This window comes from Euleptes europaea, chromosome 16 (genome assembly GCF_029931775.1).
Source record: "Euleptes europaea isolate rEulEur1 chromosome 16, rEulEur1.hap1, whole genome shotgun sequence".
NCBI lineage: Eukaryota > Metazoa > Chordata > Lepidosauria > Squamata > Sphaerodactylidae > Euleptes > Euleptes europaea.
The window spans coordinates 36,328,762-36,349,008 of NC_079327.1; the positions used below are offsets into that span (position 1 = coordinate 36,328,762).

Here is a 20,247-nt window from a genome sequence, read left to right on the forward strand (position 1 = left end):
AGAATGCCAAGATAAACAAAATCTTTAACCTTTTCGACTTCAATACCATCCAGTAGCCAACAAAAAGAGGTCAATTTTCTCTTCTTAAGTAAGGTAAAGGTCCCCTGTGCAAGCACCGGGTCATTCCTGACCCATGGGGTGATGTCACATGCCAACGTTTACTAGGCAGACTTTGTTTACGGGGTGGTTTGCCAGTGCTTTCCCCAGTCATCTTCCCTTTACCCCCAGCAACGTGGGTACTCATTTTACCGACCTTGGAAGGATGGAAGGCTGAGTCAACCTTGAGCCAGCTACCTGAAACCGACTTCCGACTTAGAGAAGATAATAATCTTAGATTTGTGATGGTTTATCAACAGACCTTCCCTAGAACAATACTTGGAGAAATTATTTTAAATGATCTTTGCAATCCCACTCTTGTATTGGACAAAAGAACCACAATGTATGCGTAACAAGATCGGATAACTAGTTTGCTAACTTTGGTGGGGGCCAGGTCTCCTAAAAATTTCCTGATAAATCATTCAAATATAAATTAAACAACAGAGGGCCAAAACATATGTCTGTCTAACCTCTTTCTCCAAATGGAAAGACTCAGTCAATTTCCCCCTCATTACCACAACAGACCTGAGCTGTAAGATCCATATGAAATTGTTGTATGAGCCATAGCCCCTTCTAAAATCAGTTTACTCCCAACCAAGAACATCATATTGCTTAATCCAGTCAAGTCATTTCCTTAACTAATATGAGGAATATAATTTACCCAAAGAAGAAAGTAAACTGATTGGGTGATAGCAGCTTGAATCAAAACACTTGCCCTTTTATAAAACTGGGACTATTATGGTATGCCTCCATGATTTTGGAATAAATCCTGAGCAGTTAATCTAAATGAACATGGGAGCAAGAATATCAACCCACTAACTAGGATTAACCCTAAGCAGTTCATTTGGGATTAACTCAGAGCCTGGGGCTCTCTCTGGACATCAGCAACTGATGAGGGATTTAATTTCAATAGGGAACACAGATTGCCATTGGGGCAAATGGTCAGAAGTTACTATCGTCCTGGAACCCTGTATGTCTAAAACTCACAAAAAGAGGTCCTTAAAATAAGATTCCCAGACATAAGGAGGAATGCTAGCCCTTTTCTATTCCAAGATTTAGCATCATTTTGTGTGGTTTATTTAAAATGCTTGTAAAATAAAGATAATTTCAGCTACATTTTAATTGAGTTCAGCTTACATCTAGAGATAATTTGCCATTTACTTGAAAGGAAGACTAGGTTTCCCCCCCAGGTACAGTTCAGTAATACAGCAATGTACAGTAATAAGCTTTCTATATAACTTTTTTTTTTTTTGGTTGGGGGGAGGTTATCTTACATTTAGGGTTGTTTTCCTTTCAGGTAAATATGATACTTTATAAACTACCAAAATGTTTCTGCTGTTAGCTAATTTTCATGTTACCAGTAGAGATGATAAAAGCCATAAGTTAAGATACAAAAAGAGAGCCAGCATGGTGCAGTGGCCAAGAGCGGCGAACTCTAATACGTAGTTGAAAATATGATGAAATGTATTGCTCTACTACAAAGGTTAATTACACCATTCAACTAAATTGCACTATCATACCGTGATCATTATGCCGTGCTAAATCCTTTGCATCAATATAAAGGTCGTGGTCTGTATCCAGCTCCCAAAATTTGCAGTAAATTACGTAAAAGTGCTCGTAAGAAAAGTATTCTGTCAGCTGGTTAATATCTACTTCTTCTTCTAGCATTGCAACATTCTATTAATGAAAATACACAAGAGAAAGTATCATTGAGAAAGCATGGTCCCAACTGTCACAGCGGCAGTTTACAGGAAGAGTTCTCATCTTATCTTATGCAAATTCTGAGTTCATTGTGGGTCCCCACTCAGGGCTGAACTGGATATAACAGCGTCCAATGCCACCATTTTATAGCAATTTAAAAATGCCACGAAGGCCCAATTCTAAACCCCATGGTGGGATTATTGCAAAGTTATGATTTTACTACCAGACTTGCATAGCGTGGCGTAAGATACTGCTGGGGGCTTTAGAACACATGTAAAAATCCAAGTAGAATAATACCATCACAAAGTGCACATAAACACATTACTAAAATAACAGCTGCATTCTTTAAAATACTCTGGACTTCACTGATTTCAGTGCCATCCATTTGAATAGCCCGTGTTTTATGTTTTAGTTTTAATTTATGTTTAGGTTTACAATTAACCACGTTGCACACATAACATACCTGCAAAAAGCTGCTTTTTCTAAGCTCATTACAAGTGATTCTTCCTGACCATGACCTATTTACTGTATAAAATATCCTCTGTATTACCTGCAGCAAAAAAATAAGTATGAATAGGTCACTGATTATATTCACCCACAGTATTCTACGTACCTAAATATAAAACTACTTGCTGTATTCAGATATCTTTTGTTTACAGCCTCTCTGCACTACCAACTTGTCCTGTAGCAGTGCCTTTGTGCCTCCACCTGTGCTCTACTTGTATATATGTAAGTAAATACTACCAAATGGCATTGGCCACAAAAGGGAATCAACCCAGGTAAGTGCTAAACCCTGGAATATTGTAAGCCGCTTTGGGTCCCCATTGGGAAGAACACAGGGAATTCCTGCACAACACAGGAAATTCACAACTACCTCCCCCACTCCCAATCCCCCAGTGACCCCTGCTCTATGCCCAGAGGAGGACAAAAAGGCTCCAGGATCCCCGACCATTCAGGCCTGGAGGAAAATTGTTTCCCGATCCCAAAGTGACGATAGGCATTACTCTGGGTATGTAAAAAGGGCCACAAGAGTCAAGAAACTGACTCATCCCTTCTCACACTCCTTCTCATGATCTGCCTAAATTCACAGAATCAGCATTGCTGACAGATGGTCATCTAGCCTCTGCTTAAAATTGAGAAGAAGGAGAGCTCACCTGTTCCACTGAGGAACTGCTCCAACTGTCCGGACGTTTTTCTAAATGTTTAGCCGAAAACTCTTTCGATTTAATTTCTACCTGTTGGTTCTGGTCTGACCTTCTGGGGCAACAGAAACAACTCCGCTCCATCCTCTATATGACAGCCCTTCAAGTACTTAAAGATGGTTATCATATCACCTCTCAATCGCCTTTTCTCCAGGCTAAACAAATGCAGCTCCTTCAACTCATCTTTTACTGCATTTGCTACCCCTCCCAATTCAGCACCATCTGAAAATTTAATAGCATCTCCTCTATTCCTTCATCCAAGTCATTCATGAAGATGTTGAACAACGCAGGGCCCAAAACAGATCCCTGAGGCACTCCACTTGTCACTCCTCTCCTAGAGGATGAGGAACCATTAACAAGTACTCTTTGGGTGAGATTTGTCAACCAGTTACAAATCCACCTAACAGTAATAGGATCCACACCACATTTTACCAACTTGTCAACAAGAACATTCTTGACAACAAGAATATGAAAAAGGAAATTAAGGACCAAACCAAATGCAGGATCTCTGTAATATAATTTGGTGCTTCTCTTCCATGTAAAGTCAGACCCTGCCATTGTCTACTTCTTACATGAAAGGACAGATCCATGTTTAAACACATGGATCTTCCAGTACCAGAGTTCAGAGAAGGCCATTTTAAAATACAAAGGACACTTACTGTGGTAATGTACCGAGAATGAAATTCTGATGCTTCTTTTAAGAACACAAGGCTAGGGTGACTATTGACTATATCCTAAGAAAGAAGCATGAAGGTTACAGGTCTGTGGGTACATTCATTGTCAACATACGCAAAAAAACAAAAACAAGTAGACACAGAATTTTAACGTGCAATTCCTTAATGAATCATAGCCAAATCATAAGATGCCATGCTAAAGACATTATGTTGGCTTAAGACAATTATATGTTTTAAGATACACAGCCAACAGCTTTAACAAGAGGTATATTATAGTATGGGAATACAAATGTCAGAAATGATATGCAAAAATCCGATTACACTGGAAAGGGCTGCACACATTAAAATAGTGAACAGCAATTCTAAAGAAGAGGTTGCAGGGAGGAAAGGATGGGGAGTACGAACTAGTAGAAGCTAGGGGCAAATGCTTGTGAGATCTGAATGGAAACGGTTTGAGGTGAGTTTGAAGGGCTGTGGAAATAAGAATGATTTGTATGCCAAAGTTTTGGGCAAGACGAATAACACTGTCTAATTTTCAGACTGATAATACATGTGCCTTGGACTGCACAGAAACCAAGTTTCAGCTTTCCTACCCCTCAGTGAGTGCATCAATAAATAAGTAACATTTTCAAAGAGCTAGCTGAGCAAATAACCACTTTCTGGGATTCCACAGTACTAATTAAGTAAGTGGTAATTTACTTGCAAAAGTGGAATGAAGTCTTCTTGTACCAAATAGTTACATCCAGGACTCTTTAAAAGATGAACAAACTTCGCAGCAGCATCATGACAAGTCTGTAGTATCCTGAAATGTATAATTTATTGAATTTGTGCATACTTAGTAAATTTATATTTTAATAGCAGGAAACAAGCTCAAAGTTTTCTTGCAGACAGGAATAAACATCTAATCCAAATCCTTGAACATAGTGTCTATGCAATTCTCTAATGTAACTGTGAAAACCCATTGCAGCTCATTTCTTTATAGAGATTTAGCTTCATTTCTGCCTTGCCCCCGCCCCCCCAATTCAGTTTGAAATAACTGATCTACATTATTAACATGGGATTTTTTTTACATCAGATACAAAATACACGTTTGTTGGGGAAAAAGAGATGGTAAGTTATTACTTACTGCTGATCATTCTAACAGGTCTTCCACTTACTCTATTTAAAAACATGACAAAATGGCATTGCATTAAAAAGAATCATACTTACTTTCGCCACATTGCAACAAATTTATGAACTGATACAAATCCTGTTCGTTCTCCTCCAGCACAAGAAAATAGGGGGCCTTTCCAATAGAGAGGGCATTCACATGCCTAAAATTAAGGCAAAGAATAACAAACAAATTTGAGGATTAATTTTTCAGAACTAACTTCAGGACTTATAAGAATGTTCCACGTTTGGAAAAACTACAAAAAAATCATTTTGCTGATTATATTATTTTCATTGTAAGAAATAAATTGACCTATGAGAACTACTGAGCACCAAATGTCCCTCTATACAATTTCCACAGATTATGCTCATTTCAGGATTGAAATCTGTTAAAATGGAACCTTGACTACTTACTGGGAGAGTTCCTGCTGCTCTGAGGCTAGAAGGGCATCTTGCAACTTTGGGTGATTCCCACAGCATTCCCAGGGAGGCAGGGCCAAATCTTCACTTCCTGTCTTCCTGGGCGGGAATTGCCCAGAAGCTCAGTTTCGTACTTCCTGCGCTGAGACAGGAAAATGTATATATATATACACATAGAAAAAGACAAGAGAACAACAGTGCCAAACAAGAAGGAACACTTAAATACAGCTATAATAGTCCTGGAGAAGAAAAAAAACCTCTTGAGCCAAACAAGACAGATAGAAAGATGGGTAAGGGGTCCTTCTTTTTCATGCAGAATCATTCTTCAAGGAAGGAGCCTTCCTTTTTGGTTCTTAAACACTCCGCCGTGGGATGGTGTTACGTTGTAATCGTATAGTCTCCTCTTTTGGGTGGGCAAGATGCCCTTCTAACCTCAGAGCAAAAGGAACCCTCACGGTAAGTAGTCAAGGTTCTGTTCTCGCTCTGAGGGAAGGGCATCTTGCAGCTTCGGGATCTCCAAGAGCTTCTGGAATTAGGGTGGGTCTCATTCCTCTTCCAGCACGTATTTCAACACTCTCCAGCTGAAGGCCACATGAAGGCTGAGGCAAATGAGTTGATCTTATAATGCCTGATGAAAGTGGAGACAGAAGACCAGGTGACTGCTCTGCAAATGTCTTCCACTGAGGCCTGTTTGTCAAAGGCCGCTGAGGTTGTCGCACTTCTCATAGAATGCGCTTTTTATACCCGGAGTGTGCCATTCTCTTTCTTTCTTGCAAAAAGGATGAGGGCAGAATGACGGCAGGTGGAGTTCTTGTTTCCGGTGGAATATGGAATTCACCTTGGATATAAAGGTGGGGTCTGGTCTCAGAACCACCTTGTCTTTATGAAACACGCAGTTCCATACGGATGGAGACAGCTCCCAACTCCGAAACTCAGAGCGCAGATGTAAGTGCGGTTAAGAATATGGCTTTCATTCTGAGGAACTTTAGTGGGGCATCCTTTATAGGCTCAAATAGTGGTTTTGTAAGAGCTGACAATACGATGTGTAAACGCCAAGTCAGGAAATGATGTATGACTGAAAGGGAGGTTTGAGAGACTCCCTTGATGAAGGATATGATATGAAGATGCCTGTTGAGGATGTCTGTTGAAGGCATTCCCCTCCATGGCTGGGATGACTGCGGTTAGAACTGCAAGCTGCCGACGGAGGGTGGAGGCTTTTAGACCTTGCTTAACCCCATCTTGTAGGAAATCCAAAACCTTGATGACTCCAGTACTACAGGATGAAGGGCCTCCATGAGGTATTGTACATGCGCTTCGATGATGGTGTTGATCAGGTCTGCACTGTAGCCTAAGAGCCTTCCCCTCAATTTCCAGGTGATTAAGCGAAGCCATTGAGGACCTGGATGGATGAGGAGTTGCTGAAGCAGAAGGCTGTGGGTCACCGGAAGGTGTCAAGGTTCTTGAATTGACAGCTCCCTCAGAAGCTGGGAAACCAGGGTCTCTTCGGCCAGAATGGGGCTATCAGGATGATCCATGCTTTTTGTCCTTGGTTTCAATGATAATTTTCTCTTGTCTATCTCCGAATAGCCTGTCCCCTTGAAAGGGGTAAGCCATCATAAGTGATTTGGACCTAAAGACTGTCTGCCAACGGTGTATCCAAAGGGCTCTCCTGACTGCCGAGGGATGCTGTGGAGTGGGCTGCAAAGGTCATGGCATCCAGAGACGAGTCAGCCATGAACGTGACAGCATTAAGATTCTTATTAAGGCCCTCTGCTATCCTGAAATCTTCCCCTGGCATTAATTGGATGAGTTTTTTAACCCACACTATGGAGGCCCTGGCCATTATGGACATAGCGGCCATGACTTGTATGGCTTGTATTGCCAGTATGGAGGCTTCATGAACCTTTTTGCTTAGGATCTCAGTTTTCCTGTCCAGGAGATCCCTGATATGGCCCACCCTGTCCTCAGAAAGCAAGTCTGAGGATTGAATAGCGGCTATCGGGGCGTCGACTAAGGGCATTTGAAACATGGGCATTGTATGAGGTGCCATCTTATAGAGCCTCCTGACCCTAGCTGGGAACTGCCTGCTGGCCACAAGTTTGTCCCATTCCGCTTTTACCAGTTTTTCAAAGTACTCTGGGAGTAGTACGGTGCTGGATACTGGGAAATAATTATTTTACTCCCTTTTTCTTGGTCTTAGGTCTAGGCTCCTCTGAAGAGTCTAGCTCTTCATTTAAGTCTAAGGCCATGTGTGCCTTGGAGAGGAGTCCCTGAAAATCCTCTGCAGCAAATAATCTGGGTTGCTACTCTACCAAAACTTCAGGGTCCTCCTCATCGGAGATGAATTCCCCTTCCTCTTTAACATATCAGATTCCAGCATCTGAGAGTAGCATTCGTCCTGATGTTGAGATCCCACCTCTGCAAATGAGGCTTTCATTGCCACCTTGGTCAGCCATTGTTGCCTGATCTCTGGAAGTCAGACTGGGCTCCCCCTTCTAAGCGATCCCTATGTTGAAAAGGGAGGGAGATAGAACTTCCAGGGGAGCCTGGAATGCCTAGCTGGAGAGGGGGGACTAGGTGTCCATAGGGCTTGGATGGCCTGCAATTGCTTCTCCAGGGCCATGTTAAATATAGGCTGCACCTCCGCCTGGGTGACTGGCTTCTCACTTGCATCTTCAGCTGAAGGGGAGAGGTTTGCTTTGCCAGCTGCAGCTTGCAGGGGTGTTGAGAGATTTGAAGACGAGCCTCCCTGGGTGGTCTCCCTTTCGCACCTGATGGAGGAGGAAGCCGTTCTCTCTTCTTGGGTCCGATTCGTGCCTTTTTTACAGGACTCTTCCAATCGTGCTTTCTTTGTTGCACTGGTCTCCCCAGTTTCCCCCGACTCGTTGGGACCGCGTTTGCAGTTGTTAGTGATCAGCTGCCACATGCCCTGCTGAGGTGACAAGGGCTGCATTGTAATCCTCTGCAGAGAGGAACGCATCTTTAGTGCCTCTTCCCAGCGATGCCATTTTCACTTCGTGTTGAAGAAGGGGAGGGGGAAGAAGCAGAGCAAAGAAATGAATGGGAAAAGAGAGAGGTTTTTAAAATAGGTTGAAAACAAGGCTAGTTTTACAGAAAAAAGAAATGTAAGGAAAAAGGAAGGGTTTTCTCTAAGAGCTGTTGAAGGCAAGCATGGAGCTGCTCGCGATGCTGCTCTTCCCGGCTAAGGCAGGATGGACACTGAGCTCCTGGGCAATTCCCACCCAGGAAGACAGGAAGTGAAGATTTGGACCTGCCTCTCTGGGCACATAATGAGAACCACCCGAAGTTGCAAAATGCCCTTCCCTCAGAGCGAGGATGTTTATAAAAGTGTGAGTACAGAGTGTGATCCAGAGGCTGTATGTTTAGCATGGTGTTTTTTAAATGATATGTGCAATCAAACTATTTGTAATGCTGATTTTTTCAAATTTTGTCAGTTCTCTCAGTAGATTTCCTTCTTAGCTGTGACAATACACAATTTTTTATATATAAAAACGGAAAAATAGAGATTGTCCCATTTTCTCTGTCTAGAGTAAGTTCAGAAAGAAACATTTCATTGCTCATCCTAAATGTATGCTGCCTAGCACAACTGGAAAGTCCCCAATACTTAAAATTAATAGGATCATGACCAGGAATTAATTTTCTATTTCTGATCAAAAGACAATAGGGAAATTGTAGGTGCCAACTTACACAATAATGTGACAAACTCTGTATCAGTGCTTAAATAATATAATCGCCCTCTCTATAGCACATTTCTCTCTCATTTTTCTTTAGCCATAGCTGTACATCTCATGGCATCATAGTTTTGCTTTATATAAATCAATAAAGAACCCTTCCTTAAAATACCCGTTTTACTAAGGTAATTTAACTGCATGATAATAAACTCTTATATTAGGAAGGCCTAAGCCACCTTTGTAGTTTAAATAAAGCTACTGGACCAATTCTACAATGCTTGCAATGTCCTGATCTTGAATTAAAATTGAACCATTAGTAAATAAGTAAAATAATCTTTGGACTTCATTTGATGGCAGAAGAGAAAAACAGCAGTTAACTTAATCTAAGTATCATGGCTTAGGAGAAAGCGTCTTTCTCGGTTCTCCCTTAAATCAGTCAGCGTGGTTCCATGTACACAGCACTTTTGATTGCGCCTGTTTAAGAAAAAGAAACTGGCCTAGTAGAGGAGTATATCATGTCTGATGTGGCCACATTGCCAGTATCAACCTGCCCTGTGGGAAAGAGTGCCATATAGACATTTACAATATTTATTCCACCAAGAAATTAGATATTTAGTTTTAATCAAACTATTTTTACTTTAATCTCAGAAATCAGGTTCCTAGGTATTTAATTTTTATTACTCTTAGCTACACACAAAGTACATGAACTGAAATACTCTTTCTTGTTCATCAAGAGTAAAGTTTCAGTCTTTCCACATTTAATTTTTAGCCAGACATTTGTTCAAACTTTTGAATTATTTGGTTTAATCTTATTATCAGAGTTAAATGAATGTGTTCAGGAGGTAACAGCATTGTCTGCATACAGATTCACTTCATAATGTTATCCCTTCATTTTCAACCCTTGAATCTGTTCAAATTGTTTAAAATTAAGGCAAATGGTTCAACTGCTAATTCAATAGTAGGACTGACAGGGGATATCCCTGTCTGACTCCCCTTTTAACCTCTATAGGTATTTAATCTCTACAGGTATCTCTACAAAGTGTTATGGATGGTTACCCTAGAGTTAGAGCCAGAGTAAGATGGCAACCATCCAATGGAAAAAATAATCACCAAACCCAAATTGTTTTGAACATTTCAACAAATGGTTGTTTTTCTCACCTTTCTCCCACGCTAGCAATACAATTCTTTGCAGACCTACTCTAGAGACTGCAGTAGAGGTAATTAGGGCTGTACTGTAACAAAATGTTTCAAAAAGATGCTATGGTAAAGGGGGATAAGGATGGTGGACTGTCCTACTGAGCATAGTACACTTAAATACATCCAATATTCTTACTGGATTTCATATCCTGCAGATATGCACCCAAGAAGAGAAACCAAACCAGTCACCTTGGCAACTTTCCCCATGTCTTCTAATGACGCTCGCTCATTTGGAAACTGAGAGAAAGATTTCTCTACTTTTGCAATGACAGCATCAATATTCACTTTTTCTTGTGGACATCCTCGAGGGAAATAAAATGTTGGAATGGTTTGGCTCAAAGATGGTGTCAAAGGTTCTTCTTTCTTTGACTGAACCTAAATAGACCCAAAAAAGAGAGATATTATTAAACATATCTTAAAAAGAAATTTTCTAGTTTTCTCCCTGGAAACACTACATTAAAATTTCCCCATTTCACCATCAAATAGTATAGTCTTATGGCAAGATTTCAACAAAGCTCAAATTAAGAAGGCTGTTTCCATGATTAAACAAATTAACAATGAAATCTACTATTCCCTACATTTATGATAAGCCTCTTGTAACCTCCTCACCCACTTTTAGAAACAGTCACTTAACAAAACATCTGCAATTACACATAAAGGTTATCTATTATTAGAATAAGCGTTACCAAGTAATCACAAGCAAATAATGAACACTTCTACTTAAGTGACAGAACAATGCTGTAATTTTCAGTTGCTTGCTACACCCCAGGCTACACTACACTACAAGAGTGAAAACTTTATTCTAAATCCTAAAACAAGGGGTGGAAAATGAATGCCACATACTTGGAAGAGACAGCCATTTAAAAATAAATCTTAATATATTAAAAGAGAGACAATCCCTATGCCAGTGTATACATGCTATATACTATACATATAAATAAAAGTGTTAACATTTTTGGTCCAGAAAGATTATCTGAGCAATTTTAAAGGAGTTCCAAACAGATGTGCCTTTTATTCATTTTGTCCTCTGGTGATATGGTAGCAAACAACAATAGCAGCAGTTGGAACAAGTCACTGCATGGGATAGCTACAGTTAGAGTGCAATAAGTGAGCCTATAATAAATACATTAATCATTCTTCTTATCACACAGCTGCATTTACTAATTGTCACATCAAAGTCATACATGACTAGAGCTACTAAACATCATGCCTGATTATGGCAAGATATAGAAGAGTCATTGTGGGGCCCACACTGACAAATGGTTTTAGTCTGTGGGATTAATGCCTTTGTGATGGGCACCTAAGCAGAAAGTCACTGATTCCCAATGGAGATTACATCCACACTTCTGTGATTAGGATCAGTAGTCAACTACCTCTAGCTTAATTTATAGCAATGCAAAAATATCTTCCTATAAAAATGTCTTTATGAAGCATTAACTTCAGTGGGGCATTTTTTGTTTTGTATTTGTTTATCCAATGTTTTATTAAAACAAATCTGATTTCATTTTGATACTACTGCGGAGTAGGAAAACTGAAAACTTGCAAAATATTGCTCTTTAGTCAATTCAAGATTTTCATATCATTTTTTTTAAATACTACAAACTATCACAACATGTGTTATGAGAACATTCACATAATACTGAGAATTCTCAGATGTACTAGCATTACACAATCACTAAATTCTCCACATATTTCAAGAAAGCTAGATAAGCGCTTCAGATAATCCACCTAAAATGTAAAGTGAGGTATATGTATCCATGTACACGAGTTTGACATGGCAGAAAGTAGTAATCAGTTTTCTTATGCTCATACAGGGTATTTGCTGCTTGAGGTAACTTGCAGCGCGATCATAAGCATAGTTACACCCTTCTAAACCCATTTACTTCAACCCTGACCTGGATGGCCCCGGCTAGCCCAATCGTGATAGCTAAGAAAGGTCGGCCCTGGTTAGTACTTGGATGGGAGACCACCAAGGAAGCCCAGGGTTGCTATGCAGAAGCAGGCAGTGGAAAACCACCTCTGTTCATCTCTTGCCTTGAAAATCCCATGGGATAGCCATAAGTTGGCTACAACTTGACTGCACTTTCCTCCACCACATCTGCTTAAGGATACACTGACAATATGTTATTTACCTCCTCATTCCATTCCTTGTCCAGTTCTAAGTCTGTGTTCCGCCCTGACCTGGATAGCCCCAGGCTCAGGAGCTCAGAAGCTGATCTCAGAAGCTAAGCAGTGTCGGCCCTGGTTAGAATCTAGGTGGGCAACCTCCGAGGACTACCAGAGTCGTCACGCGGAGGCAGGCAATGGCAAACCACCTCCGAACGTCTCTTGCCTTGAAAATACTATGGGGATACCATAAGTCAGCTGTGACTTGACAGCACACAAAAAAGTCTGTGTTCGTGTGCTCCCGTTCAATATAAACGTTGTTACAAAATCAAAATACAGCTGAAAACTTTTCTTATCCAACCTGAATGGTTATCACGGCAAGGAAAAAGTTAAGTAACAGACGTCAAATTATATTAATTGCTGCACGTGGTATTCACATTTATTTCCTATGCCTCTTCCAAATTGTGAGGGTGGTATACCCAGACAGAACGGTCCTAATCTCCCCCCCCCGCCCCATAACCACTCCACAAAGTGGATAGGTGGCGAGAGACAGGGACAAGACCCAAGGTAAAGGTCCCCTGTGCAAGCACCGGGTCATTCCTGACCCATGGGGTGACGTCACATGCCAATGTTTACTAGGCAGACTTAGGGAAAATATCTGCGAGTCAATTGAAGTCCTTTTTCTTTTATAAGGGCAACCAATACATCCCTGCCACAATTAAGGTGTTTAACTCTAAAATTTTACCCCAGGTCTTGTATGGTATCCCTATCTGGGTAAATGCTTTTAATCACGATTTAGAATCTCTTCAAGCCAATTTTTTTAGACATATTTTGGGTTTCCCTCGTTGTGTGTCCTACTACGCAATCATCTCTGAACTAGGCCAAAACCTGTGCGAAACCAAGGCCTGGTTATTAACTGTTCGTTACTGGCTTAAACTACCGTATTTTTCGCTCCATAAGACGCACTTTTTTCCTTCTCAAAAGTGAGGGGAAATGTGGGTGCGTCTTATAGAGCGAATGTGCGCCCAGAGCCGGCTGGGCGCGCTGGGAGGCAGCCGGGGAAAGCTGCCTCGCGCCGTTCCAGCGCGCCCAGCCGGCTCTGTGCGCCTGCCCAGCCCGCTCTGTGCGCTTGCTCGCCTCCCAGCTGGGAAGCGGAGGGGGGGCGGCTTGGCGCGCCCGCCCGCCTCCTCCCCGCCCGCTCTGAGCGCTTGGAGCGCCTCTCCCGCCCGGCTCCTCCCAGCTCGCTCTGAGCTCTTGGCGCGCCCGCCCGCCTCCTCCCCGCCCGCTCTGAGCGCTTGGAGCGCCTCTCCCGCCCGGCTCCTCCCAGCTCGCTCTGAGCTCTTGGAGCGCCCGCCCGGCTCCTCCCCGCCCGCTCTGAGCGCTTGGAGCGCCTCTCCCGCCCGGCTCCTCCCAGCTCGCTCTGAGCTCTTGGAGCGCCCGCCCGCCTCCTCCCCGCCCGCTCTGAGCGCTTGGCGCGCCCGCTCCCTGCCCGCGTTTTTAGAGGAGGAAAACAAGATTTTTTTCTTGTTTTCCTCCTCTAAAAACTAGGTGCGTCTTATGGAGCGGTGTGTCCTATGGAGCGAAAAATACGGTATATTTTAGAGCGGAGCAAGGTTTCCTTTTATCTTTATTATTAAAAGAACTTCATAATACATCCTGGGACAACTTGATATTGACTAAAATAAGATCAATCGGAGTCTCTCTTGATGACTTGGTTCCATTTACAGAGGAGCACATTTTTAAAATAATCAAACATCGTCTTTTAGATATAGAGTTACAATGGTTGCATCCTACTCAACCTTTTGTCTGCTCCTCAGCAATGTTGTGCCTTTTGAATAAAACAGACAGTATTCCCCATTATTTTTATAATTTGGATATACCTACTCTCCGTAGAGCTTTCTCTCTTGCCAGGGTCAATGCCTTCCCATCTAGGATACTGTATGGAAGGTTCCATCAAATCCCAATTCATGAACGGACTTGCCCCTGTAATTCAAATTCCTTGGATACAATTGAACATATTTTATGTGATTGCCCTCTATATGAAACACCTCGTAGAAAATGGTTAAAAAACTGGTTACATCCCAAGTTTTACCTGTCTAATAAAGTTAAATGTCAATTTTTAATGAATGATTCAGTTCCAGAGGTTACTGTGGATGTCGCCAATTTTTTAGTAGAAGTGCTAAATGTCCAAAAACATATAACCTCTGATATCTGATGTTACTGGCTATGATTTTATCTTATTGGTTTTAAGATTTATGACCATTGTTCGTATCAATTGTAACAATTTATATGCCATTAAAGATTTATGAATGAATGGAGTACTAGGCAGACTTTGTTTACGGGGTGGTTTGCCAGTGCCTTCCCCAGTCGTCTTCCCTTTACCCCCAGCAAGCTGGGTACTCATTTTACCGACCTCAGAAGGATGGAAGGCTGAGTCAACCTCGAGCCGGCTACCTGAAACCGACTTCTGTTGGGATCGAACTCAGGTCGTGAGCACAGCTTTTGACTGCAGTACTGCAGCTTACCACTCTGCGCCATGGGGCTCCTATGTAGTACTTTATGTAGTACCCAGACTCAATGTATAAACTTAACTTAGTATGAAGCAAGGACTGTGGGGTTATTAATGTAAAACAATAGTTACTATTTTCTGGAAAACAGTAGTTGAGATATAGTTGGACACTTGCGGCACTAACTTCATAAAAAAGATTTTTGCATCAATTCCAATATTATATAATGAGAAAACTAGACCAGACTGATGCAGTAGATCCACTGAAGTTCATGCTATTTCTGAACAACAGAGGAAGAATGAAAGAGCTGGCGAGAATTATCGTCAGGTTCTTATGAAAGCATGTAGCACATCCACAATATTTGCTCCATTGCAAAGAAACATATACTAGAGGAACGGCCAAGCAAAGAGCATTTTAACTCATTTATTATGGTGAAGAACAAGGACTAGGGTTTTTACACTGAACAACATATAGGGATAACTACAATTTATTTTCACAACTTATTCCTGCACAAAGACAGATGTGCAGAGTTCACAAGGATGCTAAGTGTTATAATCAGCACTCGGTTGCCGAAGGAATTTCATTGTTCTAAAAACAAATCGTTCAGAAAACTGATTTCCTATATCCGCAACACCACACAGCAGAGTTGATAAATGGGCTTTAACTAGTTTTACAAAGCTTATGCCAAAAACAGTCAGCTGGCTTGTTTCTAGGCAAATAATTATTAGGTACTTATGTAGAAAGACTCAAATCAGTATATTGCCGAAGGCTTTCACGGTCAGAGTTCATTGGTTCTTGTCGGTTATCCGGGCTGTGTAACCGTGATCTTGGTATTTTCTTTCCTGATGTTTCGCCCGCAGCTGTGGTAGGCATCTTCAGAGGAGTAACACTGAAGATGCCTGCCACAGCTGCGGGCGAAACGTCAGGAAAGAAAATACCAAGACCACGGTTACACAGCCCGGATAACCCACGAGAACCAATGAACACAAATCAGTGTTTACTCTAAATGCTTTAGGTTCCTGTCAGCATGACAACAAAAAAAAAAGGAACTGGTTTACATCCATATACATAATATAACTCTGCTGTTAGGCGGCTAAGGGGAGACATGATAGAGGTCTATAAAATTATGCATGGTTTGGAGAGAGTGGACAGGGAGAGGTTTTTCTCCCTCTCCCATAATACTAGAACAGGAGGTCATCTGTTGAAGCTGGAGGGTGACAGATTCAAAACAGATAAAAGGAAGTATTTTTTCACACAACACATAGTTAAATTGTGGAACTCCCTGCCCCAGGATGTGGTGATGGCTACCAACTTGGAAGGCTTTAAAAGGGGACTGGACATATTCATGGAGGAAAGGGGTATTCATGGCTATTTGTTAAAATGGATACTAGTCATGCTGCATACCTATTCTCTCTAGTATCAGAGGAGCAGGCCTATTATCTTAGGTGCTGTGGAACACAGGCAGGATGGTGCTGCGGCAGTCGTCTTGTTTGGGGGCTTCCTAGAGGCACCTGGTTGGCCACTGTGTGAACAGACTGCTGGACTTGATGGGCCTTGGTCTGATCCAGCAGGGCCTTTCTTATGTTCTTATGTATCACAGAGCAATTTCTAATCAGGACACACCAACGGTGAGCAGCCAGTCCCTTGGGCAAGTATACCACAAGCCAAGCCTAAATGATAGTGCCTTTGTGGCGTGCATTTCGCTACATGTGCAGCTTTCAAACGCCCCCCCCCCTTCTCCAACACCTTGGGGATCAGAGCAAACTGAAGGGGTATGCAGGCGCAGAGGCTTGAGTTCTGATCACCTTATAGGTATTCACATGCCATTTCCATAAACTACTGGCTCCTGTGGCATACTCTGCACAGTACTACATTGTGGGCAGCATCCGAAAAGCTACCCTCAAGGCAAAGGCAGGAAGAGAAGATGTGAGTGGCACTCTCATGCTTTGGATTTTACTTGTGTCAAGCTTGTCATAAAGGTTCCCTCCAGAGACACAGGCAACACTTTGGGGATTATCCATTTATTTTCCCTCAGGATATTCACTTAACCTTCCCCCTCCCTTCAGCATTACACACACTTCACTGCTATTGATGAAATATGACTCAACTATACAAAAACCTGCACCATTATTTCCCACACATAGATGCTCAGCTATCCATCAAATGTACGTTTGTTATTTTGCTGATCTTACAAATATATTTTAAATATTTTAAATATATACTCATCTTTTTCATCAAGATCAAAGAAATGACAATGAAAAGACTAATTTTATTATTATTTCTAAGAGTCAATGAAACAAACTGTTTGTCTTTTGTCTTTGTTTTTTGTCCACAGCCAGGGACCATTGCACAAGCAGACAGAGAAGATCACCCAGGGGCTGGGGCTATTTCCATTTCTTCAGAAAACAATTTAAATTTTCTGTTAGCTAAAGAGTTATACAACATGAAACACCTTGCATTCTTTTTAAAATTTATCCCTTACAGTAATGAACACAGGTTTTAAAGTACGTAGGGGTTCTGACAACAGACGCCCTTCCCCTATTTGATTGGGACCTGGGCTTGGTAAAACAGCTTCCCCCCCCCCGAAAAAAAAACCCCACAAAAATTCTAAGCTCAGTTTGGAGCACGTTGCAGTCTTGGAACCTCAGTAGGGTCTGACCATCTACTCCTAGCCCCTGCTCATCCCAATCTCTGCCCATGAGTTTCCCAATCATACAAAGAACACCAATCATATAGGAAAATGATATTTTCCAAATGTCCAGGTACATAGGATACTACCGCAACAGTGTTTAAGCATGCATCAGAGGGGGGAAATCGCCCTTCCACCATTATCTCTACCACTATTGATGCAGTTGCCTCTACCCTTAAGTACATGTGTGGGAGACAGAATTAGAGGAATTTTCCTGGGGCTTGCATTGTGAACTGAACCAGAGGAGAACTCTTTGGTCCTGATGCTCACCTCAGATTGGAGGCAAGCACAATGAGTCACTGAGGTCCATATTCCAAGTCAAGAAAGATCCTCATCAACGTGGGCAGTGCCTAATGAAGTCTCTGAAGCTAAAGCGGGGGAAGAGCGGGCTGCAGGATTTCTAGTGGTTACGTGATACAGCTTCAGTGCCTTTGAACGCCTCACCCTACGACTAACAGGGACATAATTTATACAGGTTGCAGAGGGTAGCTTTTCTTGTCACGCAGCCCCACACATAAACTTCTGCTACAAAACCAAGAGCTGGGTTTGAAACAAGGCAGCTTCATTACAACGTCAAGCAAAAACCCATACAATTTGTGCCAACAAATGTGCATTACTTTCTGTTGCAGCTAAAAAGTGTACAACTGAGCATAAAATGTATTAAGTCTTTTGGTTTGGGATATGTTGATTATACTTAGCATTCCCTTCTTCACACCACATACTATTAATTTTATACATTGGGCATGTGACCGTTAACGATACCACCAGCTGCTGGGAAAAACATGAACACTCTTATCAGCAGATAAGGGGCCTTTCAGTAAACACCTTCCAGGTTTCCAAAACAGAATTTGTCACCATATACTAACTTACTCCACAGATTCAGAGAAACAATGAGCAAAAAGGGGCACAGCTGTCTTTAGTGTTTCATGTTACGCATTCACTCCATTCCAGAAGTGCCACTGGTTCACAGATCTTAGTAACTCCATCACTGAAAACATGTTTGTTTGTGTGTGTGTGTAAAGTGCTGTCAAGTCGCAAGGGTTTCACAGCTGGGGAAAATGATTTTACCAACGATGGGGCTGTTTGTCAAAAGTTCTAGAATCTGCCTACTGGTAGTTATGTTACTTCTACGCCAGTGCAACAACTGGCCTAGCTTTCATCTTTTTAAAAAGTTTCCAGAGTTCATAGATAAAAGCTATCAGGGTCTGTGTTCCAGGACATCAGTTTGTAGTCCATCATCCAGGATATAGAATGTTTCTTTCTTCTTTTAAAAAAAATGTTTCTGGCATTAGGAGCATAAGGTAGGGGGGGCTGACTGGATAGCATTTGAAAAGTATCTATACCGAATACTGCCTTATTTCTACATTGCAAGAGACATGCTTAAAGAATGAGCAGTGTAGATCACCTATGCTGTGGAAGGAAAAGATCTGATTCCCTACCATAATGATGCTGTGTACCATTTTGTCATCTGAACATAAATGTTTATTTCACTGGGCAATATCTAGAAACAAAGAGGCCCAGGGTTCTCCTGGACTTGCAACTGATCTCCAGACTACAGAGATCAGTTTCCTTGGAGGAAACAGTAGCTTCGGAGGGTGGACTCTATAGCAAAACATCCTTGTTGATCTCCCCTCCCCAAACTTTGCCCTCCTCACCCGCCCTCCCCCCAAATCGTCAGGCATTTCCCAAACCAGAGCTAGAAACCCTACAGTGGTTATGCGCCACACTGCACAGAGCTCTTTTGATCTTAGCCAAAAAGAGAATTGCTTAATTGAGGCAAAGGCATAAATTTAGTATCCCCCTCATCACAACATGAGGAGCAGAAAGAGACCATTATTGACTCACCCATTATTGACTCACCCGGTAAAAAAGCAAACACAGAAACTCAAGGCCTTCATACACTTGATATCTTTCTGCCGACTATACAGATTAATGTTTTGGAAATCCAAAGATGTATAATGAGCACTTTGCACTGATTTAAGTACTCCAACCAGGAAATCCAATCTCTCTCTCTCACTTGTGGTCCCCTCCCTGGGGTGAAAATTGGTAAGTTAAGATGACTCCAGTACTCCTTTTTGCAGCTTCCATTACATGCCAAGAGCAGATACCAAGCAAAAGTGCTGGAAATTATACGAAGTATAAAACTCAACTCTGAAACAGCTTTAGATTCAGCCCTAGGTACCTTAAAATATAGTTAATTCAACACCACTGCTCTTTATCAAGTTACCACCACTAGGATAAGGAGGAGGAGCAAAGACTGCTGTGGGTTATATTGGCGACAGAGATTGCAACAGCATTGCATGCTAGGGGTGTGCATATCAATATGCCAAATTAAAAAAAAAATAGTGACAATAAATGGGAGCCAAAAAAGCAGACCTCGAATAATGCTGAATTTATTTGGCATTATTCGGGGCTGCTATGGCCCCGCCACCATTTTTTTCACCCCTCCCTCCCTCACCTGCTGGCTAGGTTCACCGCCCCAGCCAACCTCCACATGAGAGCACAATCTTCAGCTTTTCCTTGCCACCCCAGACAAGCTCCACATGGGGCTTGGTTGTGGCAGGGAGGGAATGACGCTCTTCAGTGCGCAGAGTTGTGAGCCGGAATCATCAGGGCTGATCCCAGCTTGCGGCTCTGCCCGGGTCCTCCTCGCCGCCTACTCCGGGCTTCAGCTGGGGCTCAGAGGCAGCAGCTTGCAGTTCTTCACGAGTCCTCGCTGGAGGCCAAAGGTGGCAGCTTGCAGTGTGCAGAGCAGCGAGCCGGGATCGGCAGGGCTGATCCCAGCTCACAGCTCTGCCTGGGTTGTTACTGCTG

General features: G+C 42.2%; 1 protein-coding gene across 3 annotated transcripts in view; it reads right to left on the bottom strand.

The window, feature by feature from the left end:
- Positions 1 to 20,247, bottom strand: part of PPP2R3B (protein phosphatase 2 regulatory subunit B''beta) — a 37,194-nt gene that overhangs the window by 5,104 nt on the left and 11,843 nt on the right. For all 3 annotated transcript variants that reach the window (XM_056862022.1, XM_056862025.1, XM_056862024.1), the window contains exons 2-7: positions 10,321 to 10,506; positions 4,883 to 4,986; positions 4,373 to 4,475; positions 3,659 to 3,733; positions 2,261 to 2,347; positions 1,617 to 1,773 (exon numbers count right to left, since the gene is read on the bottom strand). In XM_056862022.1, the coding sequence (XP_056718000.1) occupies positions 1,617 to 1,773; positions 2,261 to 2,347; positions 3,659 to 3,733; positions 4,373 to 4,475; positions 4,883 to 4,986; positions 10,321 to 10,506 (712 nt within the window). The remainder of the gene's footprint in view (positions 1 to 1,616; positions 1,774 to 2,260; positions 2,348 to 3,658; positions 3,734 to 4,372; positions 4,476 to 4,882; positions 4,987 to 10,320; positions 10,507 to 20,247) is intronic.